This window comes from Panulirus ornatus, chromosome 48 (assembly GCF_036320965.1).
Source record: "Panulirus ornatus isolate Po-2019 chromosome 48, ASM3632096v1, whole genome shotgun sequence".
NCBI classification, from domain to species: domain Eukaryota; kingdom Metazoa; phylum Arthropoda; class Malacostraca; order Decapoda; family Palinuridae; genus Panulirus; species Panulirus ornatus.
Genome location: NC_092271.1, coordinates 28,812,759 through 28,837,301, shown reverse-complemented (window position 1 = coordinate 28,837,301; position 24,543 = coordinate 28,812,759). Strand labels below are relative to the sequence as shown.

Genomic DNA, 24,543 nt, shown 5'->3' with positions numbered 1-24,543 from the left:
GATCTAAAACACAAGCTAATCAACTGAGTATTTCTGTAAGACATGAAATCATTATGAAATCCCTAGTTTTTCAATGTAAGCTTCAACAAGTCAGCCTTACAATCAGCATGCATTATTTTCACACAGTATAGCATAATCTTCAAAACATATTACCTGTTTGTATTGGGGATGAGGAAAGACCAGAACGACTGGGAGAACGGCTGTGAGAGTGTGTTGGAGATGGTGGAGGGGTAGCTGTTACCACATTCTTATGTTTCTCTACAACACCCTCCAACAGACCTGTTAATAAATACAAAAACAACTAAGATAGCTTTGATCTTAACAAAAATATGCTTCAAAGCTAGATTCCTTAACTGCCCTTCACCCATATACGTCTCTCATCATGCCACTTAATGCATTAAGCAAATATCAACAAGATGGGTATAAAAAAAAAATCTAGCCAAACAATGCATACATATAATATTTTCTCATTCCATATTATACATAGTTGCTGTTTCCCACAACAGTGACGTAGCACTAGGCAGGAAACAGACGAAGAAAGGCCCTTCAACTCATATACACTTATATATGCACAAACATCCATACTTTTATATTCATTTTTTTTTTTTTTGCTTTGTCGCTGTCTCCCGCGTTTGCGAGGTAGCGCAAGGAAACAGACGAAAGAAATGGCCCAACCCACCCCCATACACATGTATATACATACGTCCACACACGCAAATATACATACCTACACAGCTTTCCATGGTTTACCCCAGACGCTTCACATGCCTTGATTCAATCCACTGACAGCACGTCAACCCCGGTATACCACATCGATCCAATTCACTTTATTCCTTGCCCTCCTTTCACCCTCCTGCATGTTCAGGCCCTGATCACACAAAATCTTTTTCACTCCATCTTTCCACCTCCCATTTGGTCTCCCACTTCTCCTCGTTCCCTCCACCTCCGACATATATATCCTCTTGGTCAATCTTTCCTCACTCATTCTCTCCATGTGCCCAAACCATTTCAAAACACCCTCTTCTGCTCTCTCAACCATGCTCTTTTTATTTCCACACATCTCTCTTACCCTTACATTACTTACTCGATCAAACCACCTCACACCACACATTGTCCTCAAACATCTCATTTCCAGCACATCCACCCTCCTGCACACAACTCTATCCATAGCCCACGCCTCGCAACCATACAACATTGTTGGAACCACTATTCCTTCAAACATACCCATTTTTGCTTTCCGAGATAACGTTCTCGACTTCCACACATTCTTCAAGGCTCCCAGGATTTTCGCCCCCTCCCCCACCCTATATATATATATATATATATATATATATATATATATATATATATATATATATGAAGTCTGAAGTCTGTTGGGGATGAGAGAGCTTGGGAAGTGAGTCAGTTGCTGTTCACTGATGATACAGCGCTGGTGGCTGATTCATGTGAGAAACTGCAGAAGCTGGTGACTGAGTTTGGTAAAGTGTGTGAAAGAAGAAAGTTAAGAGTAAATGTGAATAAGAGCAAGGTTATTAGGTACAGTAGGGTTGAGGGTCAAGTCAACTGGGAGGTGAGTTTGAATGGAGAAAAACTGGAGGAAGTGAAGTGTTTTAGATATCTGGGAGTGGATCTGGCAGCGGATGGAACCATGGAAGCGGAAGTGGATCATAGGGTGGGGGAGGGGGCGAAAATTCTGGGAGCCTTGAAGAATGTGTGGAAGTCGAGAAAATTATCTCGGAAAGCAAAAATGGGTATGTTTGAAGGAATAGTGGTTCCAACAATGTTGTATGGTTGCGAGGCGTGGGCTATGGATAGAGTGGTGTGCAGGAGGATGGATGTGCTGGAAATGAGATGTCTGAGGACAATGTGTGGTGTGAGGTGGTTTGATCGAGTAAGTAACGTAAGGGTAAGAGAGATGTGTGGAAATAAAAAGAGCGTGGTTGAGAGAGCAGAAGAGGGTGTTTTGAAATGGTTTGGGCACATGGAGAGAATGAGTGAGGAAAGATTGACCAAGAGGATATATGTGTCGTAGGTGGAGGGAACGAGGAGAAGAGGGAGACCAAATTGGAGGTGGAAAGATGGAGTGAAAAAGATTTTGTGTGATCGGGGCCTGAACATGCAGGAGGGTGAAAGGAGGGCAAGGAATAGAGTGAATTGGAGCGATGTGGTATACCGGGGTTAACGTGCTGTCAGTGGATTGAATCAGGGCATGTGAAGCGTCTGGGGTAAACCATGGAAAGCTGTGTAGGTATGTATATTTGCGGGTGTGGACGTATGTATATACATGTGTATGGGGGTGGGTTGGGCCATTTCTTTCGTCTGTTTCCTTGTGCTACCTCGCAAACGCGGGAGACGGCGACAAAGCAAAAAAAAAAAAAAAAAAAAAAAAAAAATATATATATATATATATATATATATATATATATATATATATATATACATATATATATATATATATATATATATATATATATATATATATATATATATATATATATCTGGGAGTGGATCTGGCAGCGGATGGAACCATGGAAGTGGAAGCGAATCAAAGGTGAAAACAAGTAGTGGTGATGTGAGAAGGAGATGGAGTGAGTATTTTGAAGGTTTGTTGAATGAGTTTGATGATAGAGTGGCAGATACAGGGTGTTTTGGTCGAGGTGGTCTGCAAAGTGAGAGGGTTAGGGAAAATGATTTGGTAAACAGAGAAGAAGTAGTAAAAGCTTTGCAGAAGATGAAAGCCAGCAAGGCAGCAGGTTTCGACGGTATTGCAGTGGAATTTATTAAGAAAGGGGGTGACTGTATTGTTGACTGGTTGGTAAGGTTATTTAATGTATGTATGATTCATGGTGAGGTGCCTGAGGATTGGCGGAATGCGTGCATAGTGCCATTGTATAAAGGCAAAGGGGATAAGAGTGAGTGCTCAAATTACAGAGGTATAAGTTTGTTGAGTATTCCTGGTAAATTATATGGGAGGGTATTGATTGAGAGGGTGAAGGCATGTACAGAGCATCAGATTGGGGAAGAGCAGTGTGGTTTCAGAAGTGGTAGAGGATGTGTGGATCAGGTGTTTGCTTTGAAGAATGTATGTGAGAAATACTTAGAAAAGCAAATGGATTTGTATGTTGCATTTATGGATCTGGAGAAGGCATATGATAGAGTTGATAGAGATGCTCTGTGGAAGGTACTAAGAATATATGGTGTGGGAGGTAAGTTGTTAGAAGCAGTGAAAAGTCTTTATCGAGGATGTAAGGCATGTGTACGTGTAGGAAGAGAGGGAAGTTATTAATTCTCAGTGAATGTAGGTGTGTGATGTGTCCATGGTTGTTTAATTTGTTTATGGATGGGGTTGTTAGGGAGGTGAATGCAAGAGTTTTGGAAAGAGGGGCAAGTATGAAGTCTGTTGGGGATGAGAGAGCTTGGGAAGTGAGTCAGTTGTTGTTCGCTGATGATACAGCGCTGGTGGCTGATTCATGTGAGAAACTGCAGAAGCTGGTGACTGAGTTTGATAAAGTGTGTGAAAGAAGAAAGTTAAGAGTAAATGTGAATAAGAGCAAGGTTATTAGGTACAGTTGGGTTGAGGGTCAAGTCAATTGGGAGGTAAGTTTGAATGGAGAAAAACTGGAGGAAGTAAAGTGTTTTAGATATCTGGGTGTGGATCTGGCAGCGGATGGAACCATGGAAGCGGAAGTGAATCATAGGGTGGGGGAGGGGGTGAAAATCCTGGGAGCCTTGAAGAATGTGTGGAAGTCGAGAACATTATCTCGGAAAGCAAAAATGGGTATGTTTGAAGGAATAGTGGTTCCAACAATGTTGTATGGTTGCGAGGCGTGGGCTATGGATAGAGTTGTGCGCAGGAGGATGGATGTGCTGGAAATGAGATGTTTGAGGACAATGTGTGGTGTGAGGTGGTTTGATCGAGTAAGTAACGTAAGGGTAAGAGAGATGTGTGGAAATAAAAGAGCGTGGTTGAGAGAGCAGAAGAGGGTGTTTTGAAATGGTTTGGGCACATGGAGAGATGAGTGAGGAAAGATTGACCAAGAGGATATATGTGTCAGAGGTGGAGGGAACGAGGAGAAGAGGGAGACCAAATTGGAGGTGGAAAGATGGAGTGAAAAAGATTTTGTGTGATCGGGGCCTGAACATGCAGGAGGGTGAAAGGAGGGCAAGGAATAGAGTGAATTGGAGCGATGTGGTATACCGGGGTTAACGTGCTGTCAGTGGATTGAATCAGGGCATGTGAAGCGTCTGGGGTAAACCATGGAAAGCTGTGTAGGTATGTATATTTGCGGGTGTGGACGTATGTATATACATGTGTATGGGGGTGGGTTGGGCCATTTCTTTCGTCTGTTTCCTTGTGCTACCTCGCAAACGCGGGAGACGGCGACAAAGCAAAAAAAAAAAAAAAAAAAAAAAAAAATATATATATATATATATATATATATATATATATATATATATATATACATATATATATATATATATATATATATATATATATATATATATATATATATATATATATCTGGGAGTGGATCTGGCAGCGGATGGAACCATGGAAGTGGAAGCGAATCAAAGGTGAAAACAAGTAGTGGTGATGTGAGAAGGAGATGGAGTGAGTATTTTGAAGGTTTGTTGAATGAGTTTGATGATAGAGTGGCAGATACAGGGTGTTTTGGTCGAGGTGGTCTGCAAAGTGAGAGGGTTAGGGAAAATGATTTGGTAAACAGAGAAGAAGTAGTAAAAGCTTTGCAGAAGATGAAAGCCAGCAAGGCAGCAGGTTTCGACGGTATTGCAGTGGAATTTATTAAGAAAGGGGGTGACTGTATTGTTGACTGGTTGGTAAGGTTATTTAATGTATGTATGATTCATGGTGAGGTGCCTGAGGATTGGCGGAATGCGTGCATAGTGCCATTGTATAAAGGCAAAGGGGATAAGAGTGAGTGCTCAAATTACAGAGGTATAAGTTTGTTGAGTATTCCTGGTAAATTATATGGGAGGGTATTGATTGAGAGGGTGAAGGCATGTACAGAGCATCAGATTGGGGAAGAGCAGTGTGGTTTCAGAAGTGGTAGAGGATGTGTGGATCAGGTGTTTGCTTTGAAGAATGTATGTGAGAAATACTTAGAAAAGCAAATGGATTTGTATGTTGCATTTATGGATCTGGAGAAGGCATATGATAGAGTTGATAGAGATGCTCTGTGGAAGGTACTAAGAATATATGGTGTGGGAGGTAAGTTGTTAGAAGCAGTGAAAAGTCTTTATCGAGGATGTAAGGCATGTGTACGTGTAGGAAGAGAGGGAAGTTATTAATTCTCAGTGAATGTAGGTGTGTGATGTGTCCATGGTTGTTTAATTTGTTTATGGATGGGGTTGTTAGGGAGGTGAATGCAAGAGTTTTGGAAAGAGGGGCAAGTATGAAGTCTGTTGGGGATGAGAGAGCTTGGGAAGTGAGTCAGTTGTTGTTCGCTGATGATACAGCGCTGGTGGCTGATTCATGTGAGAAACTGCAGAAGCTGGTGACTGAGTTTGATAAAGTGTGTGAAAGAAGAAAGTTAAGAGTAAATGTGAATAAGAGCAAGGTTATTAGGTACAGTTGGGTTGAGGGTCAAGTCAATTGGGAGGTAAGTTTGAATGGAGAAAAACTGGAGGAAGTAAAGTGTTTTAGATATCTGGGTGTGGATCTGGCAGCGGATGGAACCATGGAAGCGGAAGTGAATCATAGGGTGGGGGAGGGGGTGAAAATCCTGGGAGCCTTGAAGAATGTGTGGAAGTCGAGAACATTATCTCGGAAAGCAAAAATGGGTATGTTTGAAGGAATAGTGGTTCCAACAATGTTGTATGGTTGCGAGGCATGGGCTATGGATAGAGTTGTGCGCAGGAGGGTGGATGTGCCGGAAATGAGATGTTTGAGGACAATATGTGGTGTGAGGTGGTTTGATCGAGTAAGTAATGTAAGGGTATGAGAGATGTGTGGAAATAAGAAGAGCGTGGTTGAGAGAGCAGAAGAGGGTGTTTTGAAATGGTTTGGGCACATGGAGAGGATGAGTGAGGAAAGATTGACCAAGAGGATATATGTGTCAGAGGTGGAGGGAACGAGAAGTGGGAGACCAAATGGGAGGTGGAAAGATGGAGTGGAAAAGATTTTGAGTGATCAGGGCCTGAACATGCAGGAGGGTGAAAGGCGGGCAAGGAATAGAGTGAATTGGATTGATGTGGTATACTGGGGTCGACGTGCTGTCAACGGATTGAATCAGGCCATGTGAAGCGCCTGGGGTAAACCATGGAATGTTCTGTGGGGCCTGAATATGGAAAGGGAGCTGTGGTTTCGGGCATTATTGCATGACAGCTAGAGACTGAGTGTGAACGAATGGGGCCTTTGTTGTCTTTTCCTAGCGCTACCTCGCACACATGAGGGGGGAGGGGGATGGTATTCCATGTGTGGCGAGGTGGCGATGGGAATGAATAAAGGCAGACAGTGTGAATTGTGTGCATGTGTATATATGTATATGTCTGTCTGTGTATATATATATGTGTACATTGAGATGTAAAGGTATGTATATTTGCATGTGTGGATGTGTATGTATATACATGTGTATGGGGGTGGGTTGGGCCATTTCTTTCGTCTGTTTCCTTGCACTACCTCGCAAACGTGGGAGACAGCGACAAAGCAAAATAATAATAATAATAATATAATATTTTATTACACTAAGTTGCTGTCTCCCCTGTTAGCGAGGTAGCGCAAGGAAACAGACAAAAGAATGGCCCTATCCACCCACATACACATGTATATACATACATGTCTAGACACGCATATATACATACCTATACATCTCAACATATACATATTTATACACACAGAGACTTATACATATATACACATGTACATAATTCATACTGTCTGCCCTTATTCATTCCTGTCGCCACCCCGCCACACATGAAATAACAACCCCCTCCCTCCACATGTGCACGAGGTAGCGCTAGGAAAAAACAAAGGCCACATTCGTTCACACTCAGTCTCTAGCTGTCATGTATAATGCACCGAAACCACAGCTCCCTTTCCACATCCAGGCCCCACAAAACTTTCTTTGGTTTACCTCAGACGCTTCACATGCCCTGGTTCAATCCATTGACAGCACATCAACCCCACTATACCACATCGTTCCAATTCACTCTATTCCTTGTACACCTTTCACCCTCCTGCATGTTCAGGCCCCGATCACTCAGAATGTTTTTCACTCCATCTTTCCACCTCCAATTTGGTCTCTCGCTTCTCCTTGTTCCCTCCACCTCCGACACATATACCCTCTTTCTCAATCTCTCCTCACTCATTCTCTCCTTATGTCCAAACCTTTTCAACACACCCCCTTCTGCTCTCTCAACCACACTCTTTTTATTTCACACATCTCTCTTACCCTTTCTCTTCTTATTCGATCAAGCCATCTCACACCACATACTGTCCTCAAACATTTCATTTCCAAAACATCCACCCTCCTGCATAAAACCCTATCTACAGCCCAAGCCTCGCAACCATATAACATTCTTAGAATGACTATTCCTTCAAACATACCCATTTTTGCTCTACGAGATAATGTTCTCTCCTTTCACACATTTTTCAGTGCTCCCAGAACCTTTGCCCTTCCCCACCCTGTGACTCACTTCCATTTCCATGGTTCCATCTGCTGCTAAGTCCACTCCCAGATATCTAAAACACCCCACTTCCTCTAATTTTTCTCAAATCAAACTTACATCCCAATCAACTTGTCCTTCAACCCTACTTAACCTAATAACCTTGCTCTTATTTACATTTTCTCTCAACTTTCTCCTTTTACACACTTTTCCAAACTCTGTTACCAACTTCTGCAGTATCTCACATGAATCAGCCACTAGAGCTGTATCATCAGCAAACAACAACTGACTCACTCCCAGGCCATCTCATCCCCAACATACTGCATACTCACCCCTCTCTCCAAAACTCTTGCATTTACCTCCCTAACCACCCTATCCATAAACAAATTAAACAACCATGGGGACATCACACACCCCTGCTACAAACCAACATTCACTCTTCCTACTCATACACATGCCTTACATCCTTGGTAAAAACTTTTTACTGCTTCTAACAACTTACCTACCATACCACATACTCTTAAAACCTTCCACAAAGCATCTCTATCAACCCTATCATGTGCCTTCTCCAAATCTATAAATGCTACATACAAATCCATATGTTTTTCTAAGTATTTCTCACATACATTCTTCAAAGCAAAAACCTGATCCATATATCCTCTACTACTTCTGAAACCACACTGCTCTTCCTAATCTGATGCTATGTACGTGCCTTCACCCTCTCAATCAATACTCTCCCATATAATTTCCCAGGAATACTCAACAAACTTATGCCTCTGTAGTTTGAACACTCACCTTTATCCCCTTTGACTTTGTACAATGGCACTATGCATGCATTCCACCAAATAATAAAAGTAATATAATACAAATACAAATAATATAACTATAAAACCTATTGAAAGGCAGGGTGAATAAATTACTCAAAAACAGTGCTGCTATCAGTGATAAGTCCATATCCCTGATCCCTATTGGCATCAGGCAGTTACATTCACCAACCTCAGCCATATGCCAATACACAGTCATTCTCAAACCCTAAAAAGTTGTCTGAATTTTCTGCATTAGATATCTCCCAGTCTTTTAATCCACAGACACCAGTGTCACTGAAAATTAGCTTTGACTGGCAAAAAGGCAACAAGGTTAACAACATGCACAATATATCGAAGGCAAATAATATAACCATATTCAAGGCAATAACATCCTTGATTTTGACTTTTTAGATTAAAAAACTTCTGAAAAACATCAACCATCCTGAAGCCCATTCCTGCAGAACAGGCCTTTGGGTCTACCTAATCCCCTTAATATAGCAAATCTTTTTTCTTTTCTTTCATACTATTTGCCATTTCCCGTGATAGCAAGGTAGCGTTAAGAGCAGAGGACTGGGTCTTTGAGGGAATATCCTCACCTGGCCCTCTTCTCTGTTCCTTCTTTTGGAAAGAAAAAAAAAAAAAAAAAAAAAAAAATCTATTCAACTCAATGTTTTTGATATCTGCAAGGACGTCTCTCTGGTTAGATAACATTCATGAGATCATTTGTGGTAGTTCAGCTTCTTATATATGACTTTCATTCAATGTTTCTAACTCCATTTGAAACCCATCCAAATCAATTGCAACACTTGATTTTTTGTCATAGGTAAATTTCAAACATGTAAAATGAACAGCCTGCTTTTTTATCTACATCCTTATCAATTTAGAGAAGGTAAGTCCAATTTCAGTAATTCAAATATAATTCTTTTCTCCTCTCTCTCTCTCTCTCTCTCTCTCTCTGCTTTTTTTTTTCAACTATTTTCAATTATTGCAGTATATACTAATGTCCTGCAAAATCAACACCTGCCACCAACTAACATTTACTTAACACTTACATGTATTTGTAGTAGCTTAAGGCATCTTGAAATATTATTAGGATGTGGACTCGATGTCTAGAACTGTCACATAGTGACCTAAGAAGAGTTGCCAGGGATCACCTGACAAATATACTGAAACCTCTGTACAATTTTCAAATTGGGCTGAGATACTCAACAATCTCAAAATTTTCTGAAATTTGAAAAAATAAGTAAGATGCTGATTTGCATTGAAATTTTATTCATATTTAAACCTGGTTTACAATCCAGGTTAAACCTTTTTACAAGGCACATTACTATAACAAAAACCATACTTGATTTCAGTAAGCCACTCAAATCTTCAGTTGTTGAGAATGTAAAAAAGTTTCATGAGTTTGTGATTTGGACTTTTCAAGTTATGGACAAGATTATGTTTTATGTTTATATATGTGTCATTTGACAGTGGAGAGACATGCAAACAAATGATAGATAAACAGAGGGGGAATAACAACAACGAAAGAAAAAGTAATCCATGTATAAATATAGTAAATGCACTTTACACTGATACACTGTCACACAAAACTAGCAAGGATATTGATATCATGTATGATTCACCAATTCGAAAAAGTGATCTTGTAATGTTCAAGTTGGGCAATGTGGTAAATGAGGACATTGAAAGAGCAGAGGTTATATAAGACATAAACAGATGTAATTGTAGAAACTTCACAAAGCTCATAAATTTGTACGGTGACATAGATGGGGAAACGCTGAACAGAAGCCAAGAACCACGGTTTTGGGGTGAAAAGGTCTGCAAAATTGGAAATTTCTAGAAAAGGGGGAACATAAGTACCTCCAGCCTCAAACAAAGGGAATGGTAAGAAAGAGGATAAATGAGTCAACAAAAAATTTCAAAAAGGAAAGAAGTATTTGACATTTGCAGTGGTAAAGTAACAGATGGCACTCCAGCCAATTCGCATTTGCAAAGTATAAAAAAGTAAGAACTAAGTATACCTGAGTAAGAAAGGAGGAACAAAGAAACTTTGAAAAGAATATTGTGGTTAAGGTAGGACAAAATCCAAAACTTTTCCATATATTCATCAAAAGTAAGTTGTCAGTCAAAGAACAGTTAAGCAGGGTAAGGGTTTCAGAGGGGAAAACTTTTGTGGATGGTATCACGATACCTGAGGAACTGAACAACATGTTCAAAATATTTTCATAATGGAAGACACTATGGCCCCATCACAACAGCGATGGAAAGGGAAGGAGGTTTCATAAAAAGCTAAGATATCTACATAAGACATTAACAGAATTCTAAAAGGTCCTGATTCACATAAGGTACATGGTCCTGACGAAATTTTACCATATGAGCTGAAAACACGTTATGATACATTGTATAGACATCTTGAAATATCATTCAAGATGGACAATGGCAAATGTCATACCTGGGAACTGGCACTGAACTACAAACTAGCCTTACTGATGACTATGTTCAATACAGTTCTAGAAAAGATAATTAGAAAGCAAGTAAACAATTCATATCTATCTATCTATTTAACTACTTATATCTGTGATGCCTGTTCCCTTTAGGAACTCCCTCAAAAGTCTCTCCATAACTTGTGAACTTAGCCTTTTAGTGCCTTAACCTTAGCAGGCAACTGGCAGAGAGCAACTTTAAAGCGGTGTTTCCAGAGGCTCCGACCTAATGTTCCTACTGATAACTTTATCAAATGTTCCATCCCATTACATCTGCCTAATGTTCACATCTATATATTCCTTCCTGCTACTTTTACCTTATGCTTCTGTCTAATGTTTCTACCAACTACTTCTATCTACTGCTCCTACCATTTTGCCAAGAGGTAGGGATAGCACATGGTACCCACCATACGAAAATCTAGTTACAAAGAATGAGCTGTGTGAGTTAAGCATTGTCAAGTGTTATATGTTAAAAGGAGTGATTGTATGTTTGAAGAGAGAATGCCAGCAGTCCATGTGTGGGTGAGGTATAGAAAGAAGACAGCTACATGGGTCAAAGGAGGGCAATTTGACAACCACTTAAGTGCTGGCTCACTCTGTAGCCATCACTAACTCTCCTGATACCCAGGTGATTGGTAACATTAATATGCCTCCCTGCTTGGTCTGCTTCCCAACTACTATTACTATCTTTCTGCTTTCTACAAAGTAGAAATTACCAAAGTGAGAGACATTACGATTTTAAGGAAAAGTCATGTGTAAAAAAATCTCTTACATTCCCATGAGAGTGAGCTTTTTGCCTTCAATAAAATGTTTGTTTGTATTTAGACTGTCAGAAAGCATGTGACACATTACTCGAAGAGAGGTTGATTAAGAAGCTGGATCACCAGGCCAGAATAATGGGAGATCTCCTTCAGTGGACAGAATTTTGATAATCTCAATAGAAAGGAAGAAAGGACACATGTCATGGAAGCCTTCTTTAAATGGGTTGAGGTGACCAGTGGAGTACCACAGGGTTCTATTTAGGGACTATTACTCTTCTTTATCTTTGTAAAGATTTAACAGAAGGTACAGACTTCTACTTGAATATGTTTGCAGATGATGCACAGGTCATCAGGGAAGTGAAATGTGAGGAGGACAGCAAGAGGACCTAAATAAAGTCTAAAGTTGGTCTGATACAAAGCAAAGCACAACGAGATAACAGAGAAAGTCTGGGGGAGGGCAACAAAGATGGGGCCTGAATTGAGAGAACTGAATTATAGGGAAAGGATTGAAGCTTTGAATTCCTCCACCATGGAAGAGGGGAATGAGGTGATCATAACCTTTATGTTTTTAAAGCATCAACGACATGAACAGTGAATAGTTCTTCAAGAGAGAGAGATATAGAGCAACCAAAGGATGGAACAAGAGATTAAGCAAGAAACTTGTAATAAAAATGTAAAGATATACTTGCAGAGTACAAGATTGGTGGGTGAATGGAATACAGTAACTGAGGACATGGCTACTGCTGACAGCATACATAACTTACAGAATGGAATACAATGAATGAGGACATGGTTACTGCTGATAGCATACATAATTTACTAAGATGTTTTGAAAAAGAGATAACCAATAGACAGGGTTCCATAAACATAAAACCCCCTTTCCATACAGAAGAGATAGCCACTACAATAAATACATCTGCAGGTACTACAATACTGACCAGACAGAAGAGTAAGCATTGTTGGAACTTGCTGAGACAATAAGCGCCTGAGCTCTGTTCGGCGGGAGTAAGACAGCTCTTCTCGAGGACAAGCCAGTTCCTCACTGATGGTTTGTAAGAATACAATGCATAGCACCACTGTGTCAGGACTTCTTGATAACTGAAGGAAGAGGAAGCAATTAGGTATTCTCATATCAAGATGAATATATCTGTATACCTAATATATCTGTATACCTATGTAAAAGTGACCTGGGCAGATATGGTGGAGGAATACTGGAGGGAGAGAAATAGTAGAAGAATACGTGGAATGGCATATACAAGGAAGGCATGTCAGGACAGGGATAAGTGGAGACTCTTTTGCCATGGCCATGCTTTGATGGGAGTTCCTGGAGGGGACAGGCATCAGAAAAGTAGAAAAAATAGATGTATACCAGATCCAACTAAGGTAAATCTTATCATTATCAACCAATATCAAAATCTCAATGAAAAACGCATTCTACCAGATCTCAATTTCCAATATCAACTCGATCAAACCATGAACATATGTAAGCACATGAAAAACTGCATACATTTGATATTCTACGGATAACTGCATTTAGAGCTGGGTAAAGAGTACCAAGAAAGCAATCATAATGCATTTGGGTAAACATACAATTCTTCTGGAAAGAGTGCAAGGGTGAAAACATTTCAGGGTAAAGCATGTATTTAAAAGTCTTATATGTAATCAAAGTGCAGCGCTGAAAAAGGGGGATCTTATAAGTTATCATCCAGGGGAAAAAATACTTGGATAACATCAATCAAAGTTTCTAAGAGCATAGATTACAAAATATGCAAGGTATAAAAAAATCATCAAATCAGGCACTCATACTATCAATATACTTTAATCAAAACTGAGTTTTACACTGGCAGACTGTTTCAGGGAACGATCAAGTTGCTTGTAATACAGCATAGTTATTTAAAGTAAAATACAAATGGGTGAAAACAGTGTTTGAAAGATATAAATACTAAGTTACATAAAAGTTGGAAATTTCTTTAGGTTATGAACCATGTTCAGTTTCAGGTTTTATTAGGGGCCTATCTCAGGCAAAAATCTAAACTAGGGTCAAGGATCTTACACCAATAAATCCTCAAGATGCTTGGAACATCTGTATACAGCTCATGTGTACAGTATCTTATTCAAGATTTTCAAGTTATGATCAAGGTTAAGTTACACAGTATCATGCAACTCCCACTGACAAATAGCAGCATGGTGGATGACTGAATGATGGATGGACAGTTGACAGACAGACAATGGATGGAATGGAAGGACAGATGGGTGGACAACTGAAGGACTGGACAGACGGATACAGATGAATACCTACCTACAAGTATATATGATGAGGTTTTGCCACAACAGCAGGGCTAGCATATGGCACTCACCACGTTATTCGCTTGTTGGATAACTATGTTTCATATGACAGCCATCCTGGCACTCATTTCCCCTTGGTACAGGAGAAAGAATTCTACTTACGTATTCCCTACCTGTCGTAGATGATGAAGAGGGGTGGAAGCAGGGGGCAGGAAAACTTCCCCTTTCTTGTATTTCAGTTTCTAAAAGGTGGAAATGAAGGAGCTATGTGAAGAGTGCTCATCCTCCTTCAAGGCTCAGACTGGGTTGTCTAAATGTGTATGAATGTAACCAAGTTGAGAAGAAAGAAGAAACTGGTAGTATATCTGAGGAATGGAACATGAATGTTCTGGCTTTGAGTGAAACAAAGCTCAAGGGTAAAGAGAAAAAACAGTTTAGAAATGTCTTATGAGTAAAGTTAGATGTTGAGGTTTGGGAAGAAGCTATGGAAGAGGTAGCACTACTGATTAAGCAGGAGTGTGGGAATGTGTAAGTGTAAGGAAGTGAGCTCTAGACTGACAGGGTAAAAATGACTGTAGATTGTGAGAAATGGGTGATGCTTATGCACCTGGCCATGAGAAGGGCAGCAATTGCAGCCAAGTGTTTTGGGAGCAGCCGAGTGAGTGTCAGCAAGAGACCAAGTATCAGTGATAGGTGATTTAATTACTCAGCAAACTGCTGCATCACATGATTACTGTGTGGCCACAGGCATATGAAGGGTGGGCCATTTTGATAACCATTTCTATCCCTACACCTCAAAGCTTTGGAACATTCCACCCTTTCATGTCTGTCTCGACAACTATGACCTAGCAAATTTTAATACAGGATTTTCACTACCTCCAAAATTTGTATATACTGTCCCTTGTCTACTATTTTTTCTTTTTATTAACCTATCTACATTTCGATTAAGGCCCAGCCTTGATGAGGACTTTTGTCTGTAAGTGAAGCCCCCAAAAATACAAAAAAGAAAAATCAAAAGTCAGCAGCGTGGCAACTGGGGGTATAATTGTGGAGCAAGGGTTGTTCAAAAAGGAGAATGGAAGTAATGAAGAGCTTGTGAAATTGTGTGCTGATAAAGGACAGTTGATTAGGAATACCTGGTTTAAAAAGAGGGACAATGTAAATATACATGGGTGTGTAGAAAAGATGGTGAGTGGGCATTATTGGAATAAATACAATTTAACAGGCAGGTGAAAGAGAAAATACTGTACGTGAGTGTACTGAGAGAGATAGCTGGTTTGAGGAGTGGGAAAAGACAGTATAGATTGGAAGGCCATGAAAGTAAGTGAACTTGAAAAGAAATTCATGTAAAGAAATACCACGAGAGGTTGAGAGTACAACGAAACAAGGTGAGAGTATATAATAAAGCTAAGGGAGTGGATGAGGAATGGAAAGTATTCAGAGAGGCAGTGCTGGTGTGCATAAGAGAAGCGTGTGGAATGTCAAAGGAAGGCAGTTAAGAAAGGGTATTAAGCGATGGGATGAAAAAGTAAATTTGCTAATGAAAAAGATGAGAGGTTTATGGGGTGGTAATTACAGGGAAGGAGAGCAAATGATTGGGAGATGTACAACTGAAAGTGGCAGCAGGTCAAGAGGAAGGTGCAATGGATGAAAAAGAGGGCAAATGGGAGTTGTGGTGAATGAGTATCAGGAAACTTCAGGGAGAATTAGATACTCTGGAAGGAGGAAAACAGTGTGAACAAACCAGAGAATAAATAGGAACAGCAGTGTGTGGAGAGAGAGAGAGAGAGAGAGAGAGAGAGAGAGAGAGAGAGAGAGAGAGAGAGAGAGAGAATGTGTGTGTCTGTCTGTGTCTCTGTGTGTGTCAGGGGGCTATGGGGAAGTCTTAACAAGTAGTGATAAAGTGAAGAGGAGATGGAGTGAGTATTCTGAATGTGTTTGATGACAGGGTGGCACATGAGGATGCATGGGTCGAGGAGGTATGCAAAGTGAGAGAGCATGGAAAAATGGTGTGCAGAAGAAAGAAGAGTTGGTGAAAGCCTTGCATAAGATAAAATGTGGTAAGGCATCTGGAGTGAATCGAACAGCTGATGAATTTCTTATGGGGGTTAGTTAGGATTTTTGATGGATGTATGGACAATGGTGAGGTGTCTGAGGATTGACAGAACACATGTATAGTGCCACTACATAAAGACAAGGAAACAAAAGGGAGTATTTGAACTGCAAAGGTTTAAGTTTGCTGAGTATACCTGGTAAGTTGCATGGGAGAGTTGTGACTGAGAGGGTGAAGGCATGTAACAAGCATCTGACCTGGAAGGAACAGTGTGGTTTCAGAAGCTGTCGGGATGTGTGGATCAGGTGTTTGCAATGAAGAATGTATGTGAGAAACACTTGAAGAAAAAAGGATTTGTATGTTGAATTTATGGATGTGGAAAAAGCATGTGAGAGGGTTGATAGCGATGCCTTGTGGAAGGTCTTAAAATAATATGGTGTGGGAGGAAAGCTGCTAGAAGCAGTGAGTTTTTATTAAGGGTGTAAGGGAGGAAAGCTGCTAGAAGCAGAGAAGTTTTTACTAAGGGTGTAAGGCATGTGCTCAAGTAGAAAGAGAGGAAAGTGAGTGGTTTTAGTAAAAGGCTGGTTTACAGCAAGGGTGTGAGATGTTACCATTGCTGTTTGATATGTTTATGGACTGGAAGGTTGGGGAAGTAAATGCATGGGTCTTGGAAAGAATGGCAAGTATGCAGTCTTGTATAGGATATGGGGCGAGGAGAATGAATCAGTTGTTGTTTGCTGATGACACAGTTCTGGTGGCTGATTTGAGTGAGAAACTGCAAAGGTGGTGACCGAGTTTGGGAAAATGTGTGAAAGAAGGAAGTTGAGAGTAAATATAAATAAAAGCATGGTTATTTTGGTTTAGCATGACAGAGGGGCAAGGTAGCTGGGGTGTGCATTTGAATCGTAAAAACATGGAAGACAGAAGAGTTTTGGAAGTGGACATGGCAGTGAATGGAGCCATGGAAGTGAATGTGAGTTACAGTGTGGGTGAGAAGGTGAAAGTTCTTGGAGCAGTGAGGAATGTGTGGAAAAAATGGTCAATATCTGGGAGGGTGACAATGGGTATGTTTGAAGATACAGTATTCCTAACAATGTTGTATGGATGTGAGACATGGGCAGAAGAGGGTGGATGTGTTGGAAATGAAATGTTTGAGGGCAGTATGTGGTGTGAGGTGGTTTGACCGAGTAAGTAACACGGTCGTTTGAGTAAGCAACAAAAAAGCAAGAGACATATGGTACTAGGAAGAGTGTGGTTGAGATAGCTGAAGGGTGTGTGCTGAAATGGCTGGGACATATGGAAAGAATGAGAATAGAGGATGACAAAGAGGATATATACATCAAAAGTGGAGGGAAAGAGAGAAGGGGGAGACTAAACTGAAGAAGGAGGAATGGAATAAAATGTATTTCAAAAGGTCAGAGGCTAAACATGCAGATGGGTGAAACGTGTGCAGAGGATAAAGTGAACTGGAATAACGTAGTATACAGGGGTGACATGCTGTCAGTGAACTGGACCAGGGTATGAGAAGCAGCCAAGGAAAATCATGGAAAGTTTTGATGGACCTGGTTATGGATATGGAGCTATAGGTTCAGAGCATTACACATAACAGACAGAGAAAGGATGAGCAAATGCTGCTTTTCTCTGCTGGTTTCTGGTGCCACCTCGCTAATGTGGGATGTTGAGGATGAGTATGATAAAAGATTCTCTACATCTTTCTGGAAAACAGAATTCAAGTTCTTTCAACTTTTCATGGCACAGTAGTTCATATGCTATAGTCCACTAATTTTACCTAAATAAAGTTTCTCAATTCTCTCAAATTTGTTTATCAATATGCTTAACAGGCAACCATACAACACAGCAGTATTCAGTTTGATTTCTAATACATACAGTATATCAAAAATTTTTATCGAGAGTTATCTGTCTTTTGAGGCAAAAATTCTTGGTATCATATTATTCATTTTTTTGCTTGAGAGCATTATCTTATCAAAGTCCTCTTTATATCCAAGTTGTTTACTTATAATGATTCCCAAAGCCTTTGTATACAGGCTCTGAAATAAGTGCTAACTGTCCCACAACTTATTTGTTCAATTTCCTCTGGTAAATTTCATGAAGTTTTCTTGCACATGTTTGTATATGGTATCCAGATCTCTGCATTTTTCCTTGAAATTTGTTTTCTATTGTTTTACTCGTTCTCATGTAATTCTACTCACTCATATTCTTGTTAGTGTCAGATATTATGACTTTAAAGAGATCTGAGGCTAATACTGCTCCTTGCTAAACAAATAAAGCATTTCTTCATTAGACATGTTTCCCCTCGCAGCTACTTTGAACATTCTGTTGGTTACAAATTCACTGATCCATTTTTCTGTTTGCCCTAACAGTATCTGGCTAATTCATGTAAGAAACTGCAGAAGCTGGTGACTGAGTTTGGTAAAGTGTGTGAAAGAAGAAAGTTAAGAGTAAATGTGAATAAGAGCAAGGTTATTAGGTACAGTAGGGTTGAGGGTCAAGTCAATTGGGAGGTAAGTTTGAATGGAGAAAAACTGGAGGAAGTAAAGTGTTTTAGATATCTGGGAGTGGATCTGGCAGCGGATGGAGCCATGGAAGCGGAAGTGAATCATAGGGTGGGGGAGGGGGCGAAAATTCTGGGAGCCTTGAAGAATGTTTGGAAGTCGAGAACATTATCTCGGAAAGCAAAAATGGGTATGTTTGAAGGAATAGTGGTTCCAACAATGTTGTATGGTTGCGAGGCGTGGGCTATGGATAGAGTTGTGCGCAGGAGGGTTGATGTGCTGGAAATGAGATGTTTGAGGACAATATGTGGTGTGAGGTGGTTTGATCGAGTAAGTAATGCAAGGGTGAGAGAGATGTGTGGAAATAAAAAGAGTGTGATTGAGAGAGCAGAAGAGGGTGTTTTGAAATGGTTTGGTCACATGGAGAGAATGAGTGAGGAAAGATTGACCACGAGGATATATGTGTCAGAGGTGGAGGGAACGAGGAGAAGTGGGAGACCAAATTGGAGGTGGAAAGATGGAATGAAAAAGATTTTGAGTGATCGGGGCCTGAACATGCAGGAGGGTGAAAGGCGTGCAAGGAATAGAGTGAATTGGAATGATGTGGTATACTGGGGTCGACGTGCTGTCAATGGATTGAACCAGGGCATGTGAAGCGTCTGGGGTAAACCATGCAAAGTGTGTGGGGCCTGGATGTGGAAAGGGAGCTGTGGTTTCGGTGCATTATTACATGACAGCTAGAGACTGAGTGTGAACGAATGGGGCCTTTGGTGTCTTTCCTAGCGCTACCTCGCACACATGAGGGGGGGAGGGGGTTGTTATTCCATGTGTGGCGAGGTGGCGATGGGAACAAATAAAGGCAGGCAGTATGAATTATGTACATGTGTATATATGTATATGTCTGTGTTTGTATATATATGTGTACATTGAGATGTATAGGTATGTATACTGTGCGTGTGTGGACATGTATGTATATACATGTGTATGTGGGCGGGTTGGGCCATTCTTTCGTCTGTTTCCTTGCACTACCTCGCTAACGCGGGAGACAGCGACAAAGCAAAATAAATAAAAAATAAATAGTATCTTTTGCTACTTCTTTATTAGAATTCCATAATTTACTATGTTAACTGCTTTTACATAATAAATAATAAAAAAAATAATTCCTTTACCCTCTCATCATAGTGAGTTGGTAGTTTTGTATGTGTGCTTTTATCTGGTACAAAATCATGCTGGTCTTCCTTTATGAGTTCAACTTTCACAATATGCTCCATAAGGCATTTCTTTACTGCTTTCTCATATACTTTAATTATAGGTGATGTTGGGCTGACAGGTCTATATTCTTTCAGCAGCAATTAGGGTCCCCTTCTGTGTATTGGTGTTATGCATGCCATTTCGCATATATCTGTTAAGCTGCATTGGTAATTGCTTTGTCTCAGCTGCAATATGAAAGTTTTAGCTTTTGTTTCCTGTCATTTTTCTAATTCTTATTAATATCAAATATCATGATTACAAAAGGTTTTGAGGCTAACACTGTTCCTTGAAGAACATCCAAAAGAACTCTTTCTTCCTTGAACATTTCCATCTGCAACCACTTTATTCTTCCTTGAACATTTCCATCTGCAACCACTTTAAAGTTTTTGTTGGTTAAAAATTCTTTGATACACTTTCCTCTTTTCTTTTAAATTATGTTTTTTCTTCTGTTTTTGATAGTACTCCATGATTTGCTTTGTCAAATGTTTTTACAAAATCAAAAAACACCATCCAATCTTCTCCCTCTTTTTTAGTTTCATTCACATCATTATAGTGAGCTAGTAGTTCTTAGCATTCTTTTTACCATGCACAAAACCATGCTAACCTTCATTAATAACTGTGTCATGAAAAAACACTTTGTATTTGCTCAGGTTGGATTTCATCAACAATGAATCAGAACACCTTGAGAGCCTCTTCTGGCTGATGCAATCCTCCTCGTTTTTCACTTCCCTTGTGGCCTTTGCATCATCTGCACACATATTCAGGTAAGGGTCCCTAACTTTAGGATGTCATTTACATAAGTCAAAATTACTGATCCCAAAATAAAAGCCTGTGGCACTCCACTGGTTACCTCGACCCATCTGGAAAAGGCTCTGCTGACATACGTCCTTTGTTTCCTCCAACTAAGATATTCTTCTATATATTAAAGGTGTTTCCTCTTATTCCTTATTCCTACCCATGGGCTGAATGAAGGTACATGTTGTTGTCAGGGATATACCATGATATAGGCAGTGGGCTCTGGTTTTGGTGCATAACACATGACAGAATGAATGTGAGCAAATAAGACCATTTCGTTTGTTTCTAGTACTACTCAGCTAAAATGGGAAATGGCAAGCATGAAAAAAATTACAGCTTACTAATATTTTCCCAGATTTTGAAGTTTCAAGTAATTATTTGTTCACATTAATACCTACAGCAGTTTCCAGTTCACAGACAGAGTTAGGTGATATGATGTCACTCTATAATTCAAAAAATGCCCAAAACAGGAAAGTGCTTAGCCCCAAGCTTTCCAGGCTGGTGAGTCTAGAATGCAGTACCTCTTCTGCCATCTAACACCTGAGTTATCTTTCACTGTAACTGATTTCCTAACATCAAACTCAAAAGAAGTCCTTGCTCTGAACAAATCTTGCTTGGTCCACTCTGTTACTCAACCTTCCAAGCAAGCAAGTTTTAGATCCAGATATCTAAAGAGTTTATGCTGTATCTTATACTAAAATAAAACCTATGAGAAATTACATGTACACAAGTATAGTTTCCTTTTTTTCCCGTTAGCGGAGATGGCACGGGCAGCTGACGCCGTAATCATGGCCATCTCATTAGCAAATGTGGCCCTTTTTTGTCTTTTCCCGGTGCTACCTCGCTGGAGGTAGGGTGGAATATGCTATTTCAGGTGTAGTGGGGTGGCAACGGGAATGGATGAAGGCAGCAAGTATGAATACATTTTTTTTTTTTTTTTTTGTCGCTGTCTCCCGCGTTTGCGAGGTAGCGCAAGGAAACAGACGAAAGAAATGGCCCAACCCACCCCCATACACATGTATATACATACGTCCACACACACAAATATATATACCTACACAGCTTTCCATGGTTTACCCCAGACGCTTCACATGCCCTGATTCAATCCACTGACAGCACGTCAACCCCGGTATACCACATCGATCCAATTCACTCTATTCCTTGCCCTCCTTTCACCCTCCTGCATGTTCAGGCCCTGATCACACAAAATCTTTTTCACTCCATCTTTCCACCTCCAATTTGGTCTCCCACTTCTCATTGTTCCCTCCACCTCCGACACATATATCCTCTTGGTCAATCTTTCCTCACTCATTCTCTCCATGTGCCCAAACCACTTCAAAACACCCTCTTCTACTCTCTCAACCACGCTCTTTGTATTTCCACACATCTCTCTTACCCTTACGTTACTTACTCGATCGAACCACCTCACACCGCACATTGTCCTCAAACATCTCATTTCCAGCTCATCCACCCTCCTGCGCACAACTCTATCCATAGCCCACGCCTTGCAACCATACAAAATTGTTGGAACCACTATTCCTTCAAACATACCCATTTTTGCTTTCTGAGATAATATTCTCGACTTCCACACATTCTTCAAGGCTCCCAGGATTTTCGCCCCCTCCCCCACCCTATGATCCACTTCCGCTTCCATGGTTCCATCTGCTGCCAGATCCACTCCCAGATATCTAAAACACTTTACTTCCTCCAGTTTTTCTCCATTCAAACTTACCTCCCAATTGACTTGACCCTCAACCCTACTGTACCTAATAACCTTGCTCTTATTCACATTTACTCTTAACTTTCTTCTTTCACACACTTTACCAAACTCAGTCACCAGCTTCTGCAGTTTCTCACATGAATCAGCCACCAGCGCTGTATCATCAGCGAACAACAACTGACTCACTTCCCAAGCTCTCTCATCCACAACAGACTTCATACTTGCCCCTCTTTCCAAAACTCTTGCATTCACCTCCCTAACAACCCCATCCATAAACAAATTAAACAACCATGGAGACGTCACACACCCCTGCCCCAAACCTACATTCACTGAGAACCAATCACTTTCCTCTCTTCCTACACGTACACATGCCTTACATCCTCGATAAAAACTTTTCACTGCTTCTAACAACTTGCCTCCCACACCATATATTCTTAATACCTTCCACAGAGCATCTCTATCAACTCTATCATATGCCTTCTCCAGATCCATAAATGCTACATACAAATCCATTTGCTTTTCTAAGTATTTCTCACATACATTCTTCAAAGCAAACACCTGATCCACACATCCTCTACCACTTCTGAAACCACACTGCTCTTCCCCAATCTGATGCTCTGTACATGCCTTCACCCTCTCAATCAATACCCTCCCATATAATTTACCAGGAATACTCAACAAACTTATACCTCTGTAATTTGAGCACTCACTCTTATCCCCTTTGCCTTTGTACAATGGCACTATGCACGCATTCCGCCAATCCTCAGGCACCTCACTGTGAGTCATAAATACATTAAATAACCTTACCAACCAGTCAACAATACAGTCACCCCCTTTTTTAATAAATTCCACTGCAATACCATCCAAACCTGCTGCCTTGCTGGCTTTCATCTTCCGCAAAGCTTTTACTACCTCTTCTCTGTTTACCAAATCATTTTCCCTAACCCTCTCACTTTGCACACCACCTCGACCAAAACACCCTTTATCTGCCACTCTATCATCAAACACATTCAACAAACCTTCAAAATACTCACTCCATCTCCTTCTCACATCTCCACTACTTGTTATCACCTCCCCATTTGCGCCCTTCACTGAAGTTCCCATTTGCTCCCTTATCTTACGCACTTTATTTACCTCCTTCCAGAACATCTTTTTATTCTCCCTAAAATCTAATGATACTCTCTCACCCCAACTCTTATTTGCCCTTTTTTTCACCTCTTGCACCTTTCTCTTGACCTCCTGTCTCTTTCTTTTATACATCTCCCACTCAACTGCATTTTTTCCCTGCAAAAATCGTCCAAATGCCTCTCTCTTCTCTTTCACTAATACTCTTACTTCTTCATCCCACCACTCACTACCCTTTCTAATCAACCCACCTCCCACTCTTCTCATGCCACAAGCATCTTTTGCGCAATCCATCACTGATTCCCTAAATACATCCCATTCCTCCCCCACTCCCCTTACTTCCATTGTTCTCACCTTTTTCCATTCTGCACTCAGTCTCTCCTGGTACTTCCTCACACAAGTCTCCTTCCCAAGCTCACTTACTCTCACCACCCTCTTCACCCCAACATTCACTCTTTTTTTCTGAAAACCCATACAAATCTTCACCTTAGCCTCCACAAGATAATGATCAGACATCCCTCCAGTTGCACCTCTCAGCACATTAACATCCAAAAGTCTCTCTTTTGCGCGCCTGTCAATTAACACGTAATCCAATAACGCTCTCTGGCCATCTCTCCTACTTACATAAGTATACTTATGTATACCTCACTTTTTAAACCAGGTATTCCCAATCATCAGTCCTTTTTCAGCACATAAATCTACAAGCTCTTCACCATTTCCATTTACAACACTGAACACCCCATGTATACCAATTATTCCCTCAACTGCCACATTACTCACCTTTGCATTCAAATCACCCATCACTATAACCCGGTCTCGTGCATCAAAACCACTAACACACTCATTCAGCTGCTCCCAAAACACTTGCCTCTCATGATCTTTCTTCTCATGCCCAGGTGCACATGCACCAATAATCACCCATCTCTCTCCATCCACTTTCAGTTTTACCCATATCAATCAAGAGTTTACTTACCCATATTAATCGAGAATTTACTTTCTTACATTCTATCACGTACTCCCACAACTCCTGTTTCAGGAGTACTGCTACTCCTTCCCTTGCTCTTGTCCTCTCACTAACCCCTGACTTTACTCCCAAGACATTCCCAAACCACTCTTCCCCTTCA

The 24,543-nt window shown here is 40.5% G+C and overlaps 1 protein-coding gene across 1 annotated transcript in view; it reads right to left on the bottom strand.

Moving 5' to 3' along the window:
- ebo (ellipsoid body open) overlaps nucleotides 1-24,543 on the bottom strand; it is a 170,091-nt gene that overhangs the window by 109,760 nt on the left and 35,788 nt on the right. The window contains exons 5-6 of the mRNA XM_071690378.1: nucleotides 12,615-12,774; nucleotides 154-279 (exon numbers count right to left, since the gene is read on the bottom strand). Coding sequence (XP_071546479.1) covers nucleotides 154-279; nucleotides 12,615-12,774 — 286 coding nt within the window. The remainder of the gene's footprint in view (nucleotides 1-153; nucleotides 280-12,614; nucleotides 12,775-24,543) is intronic.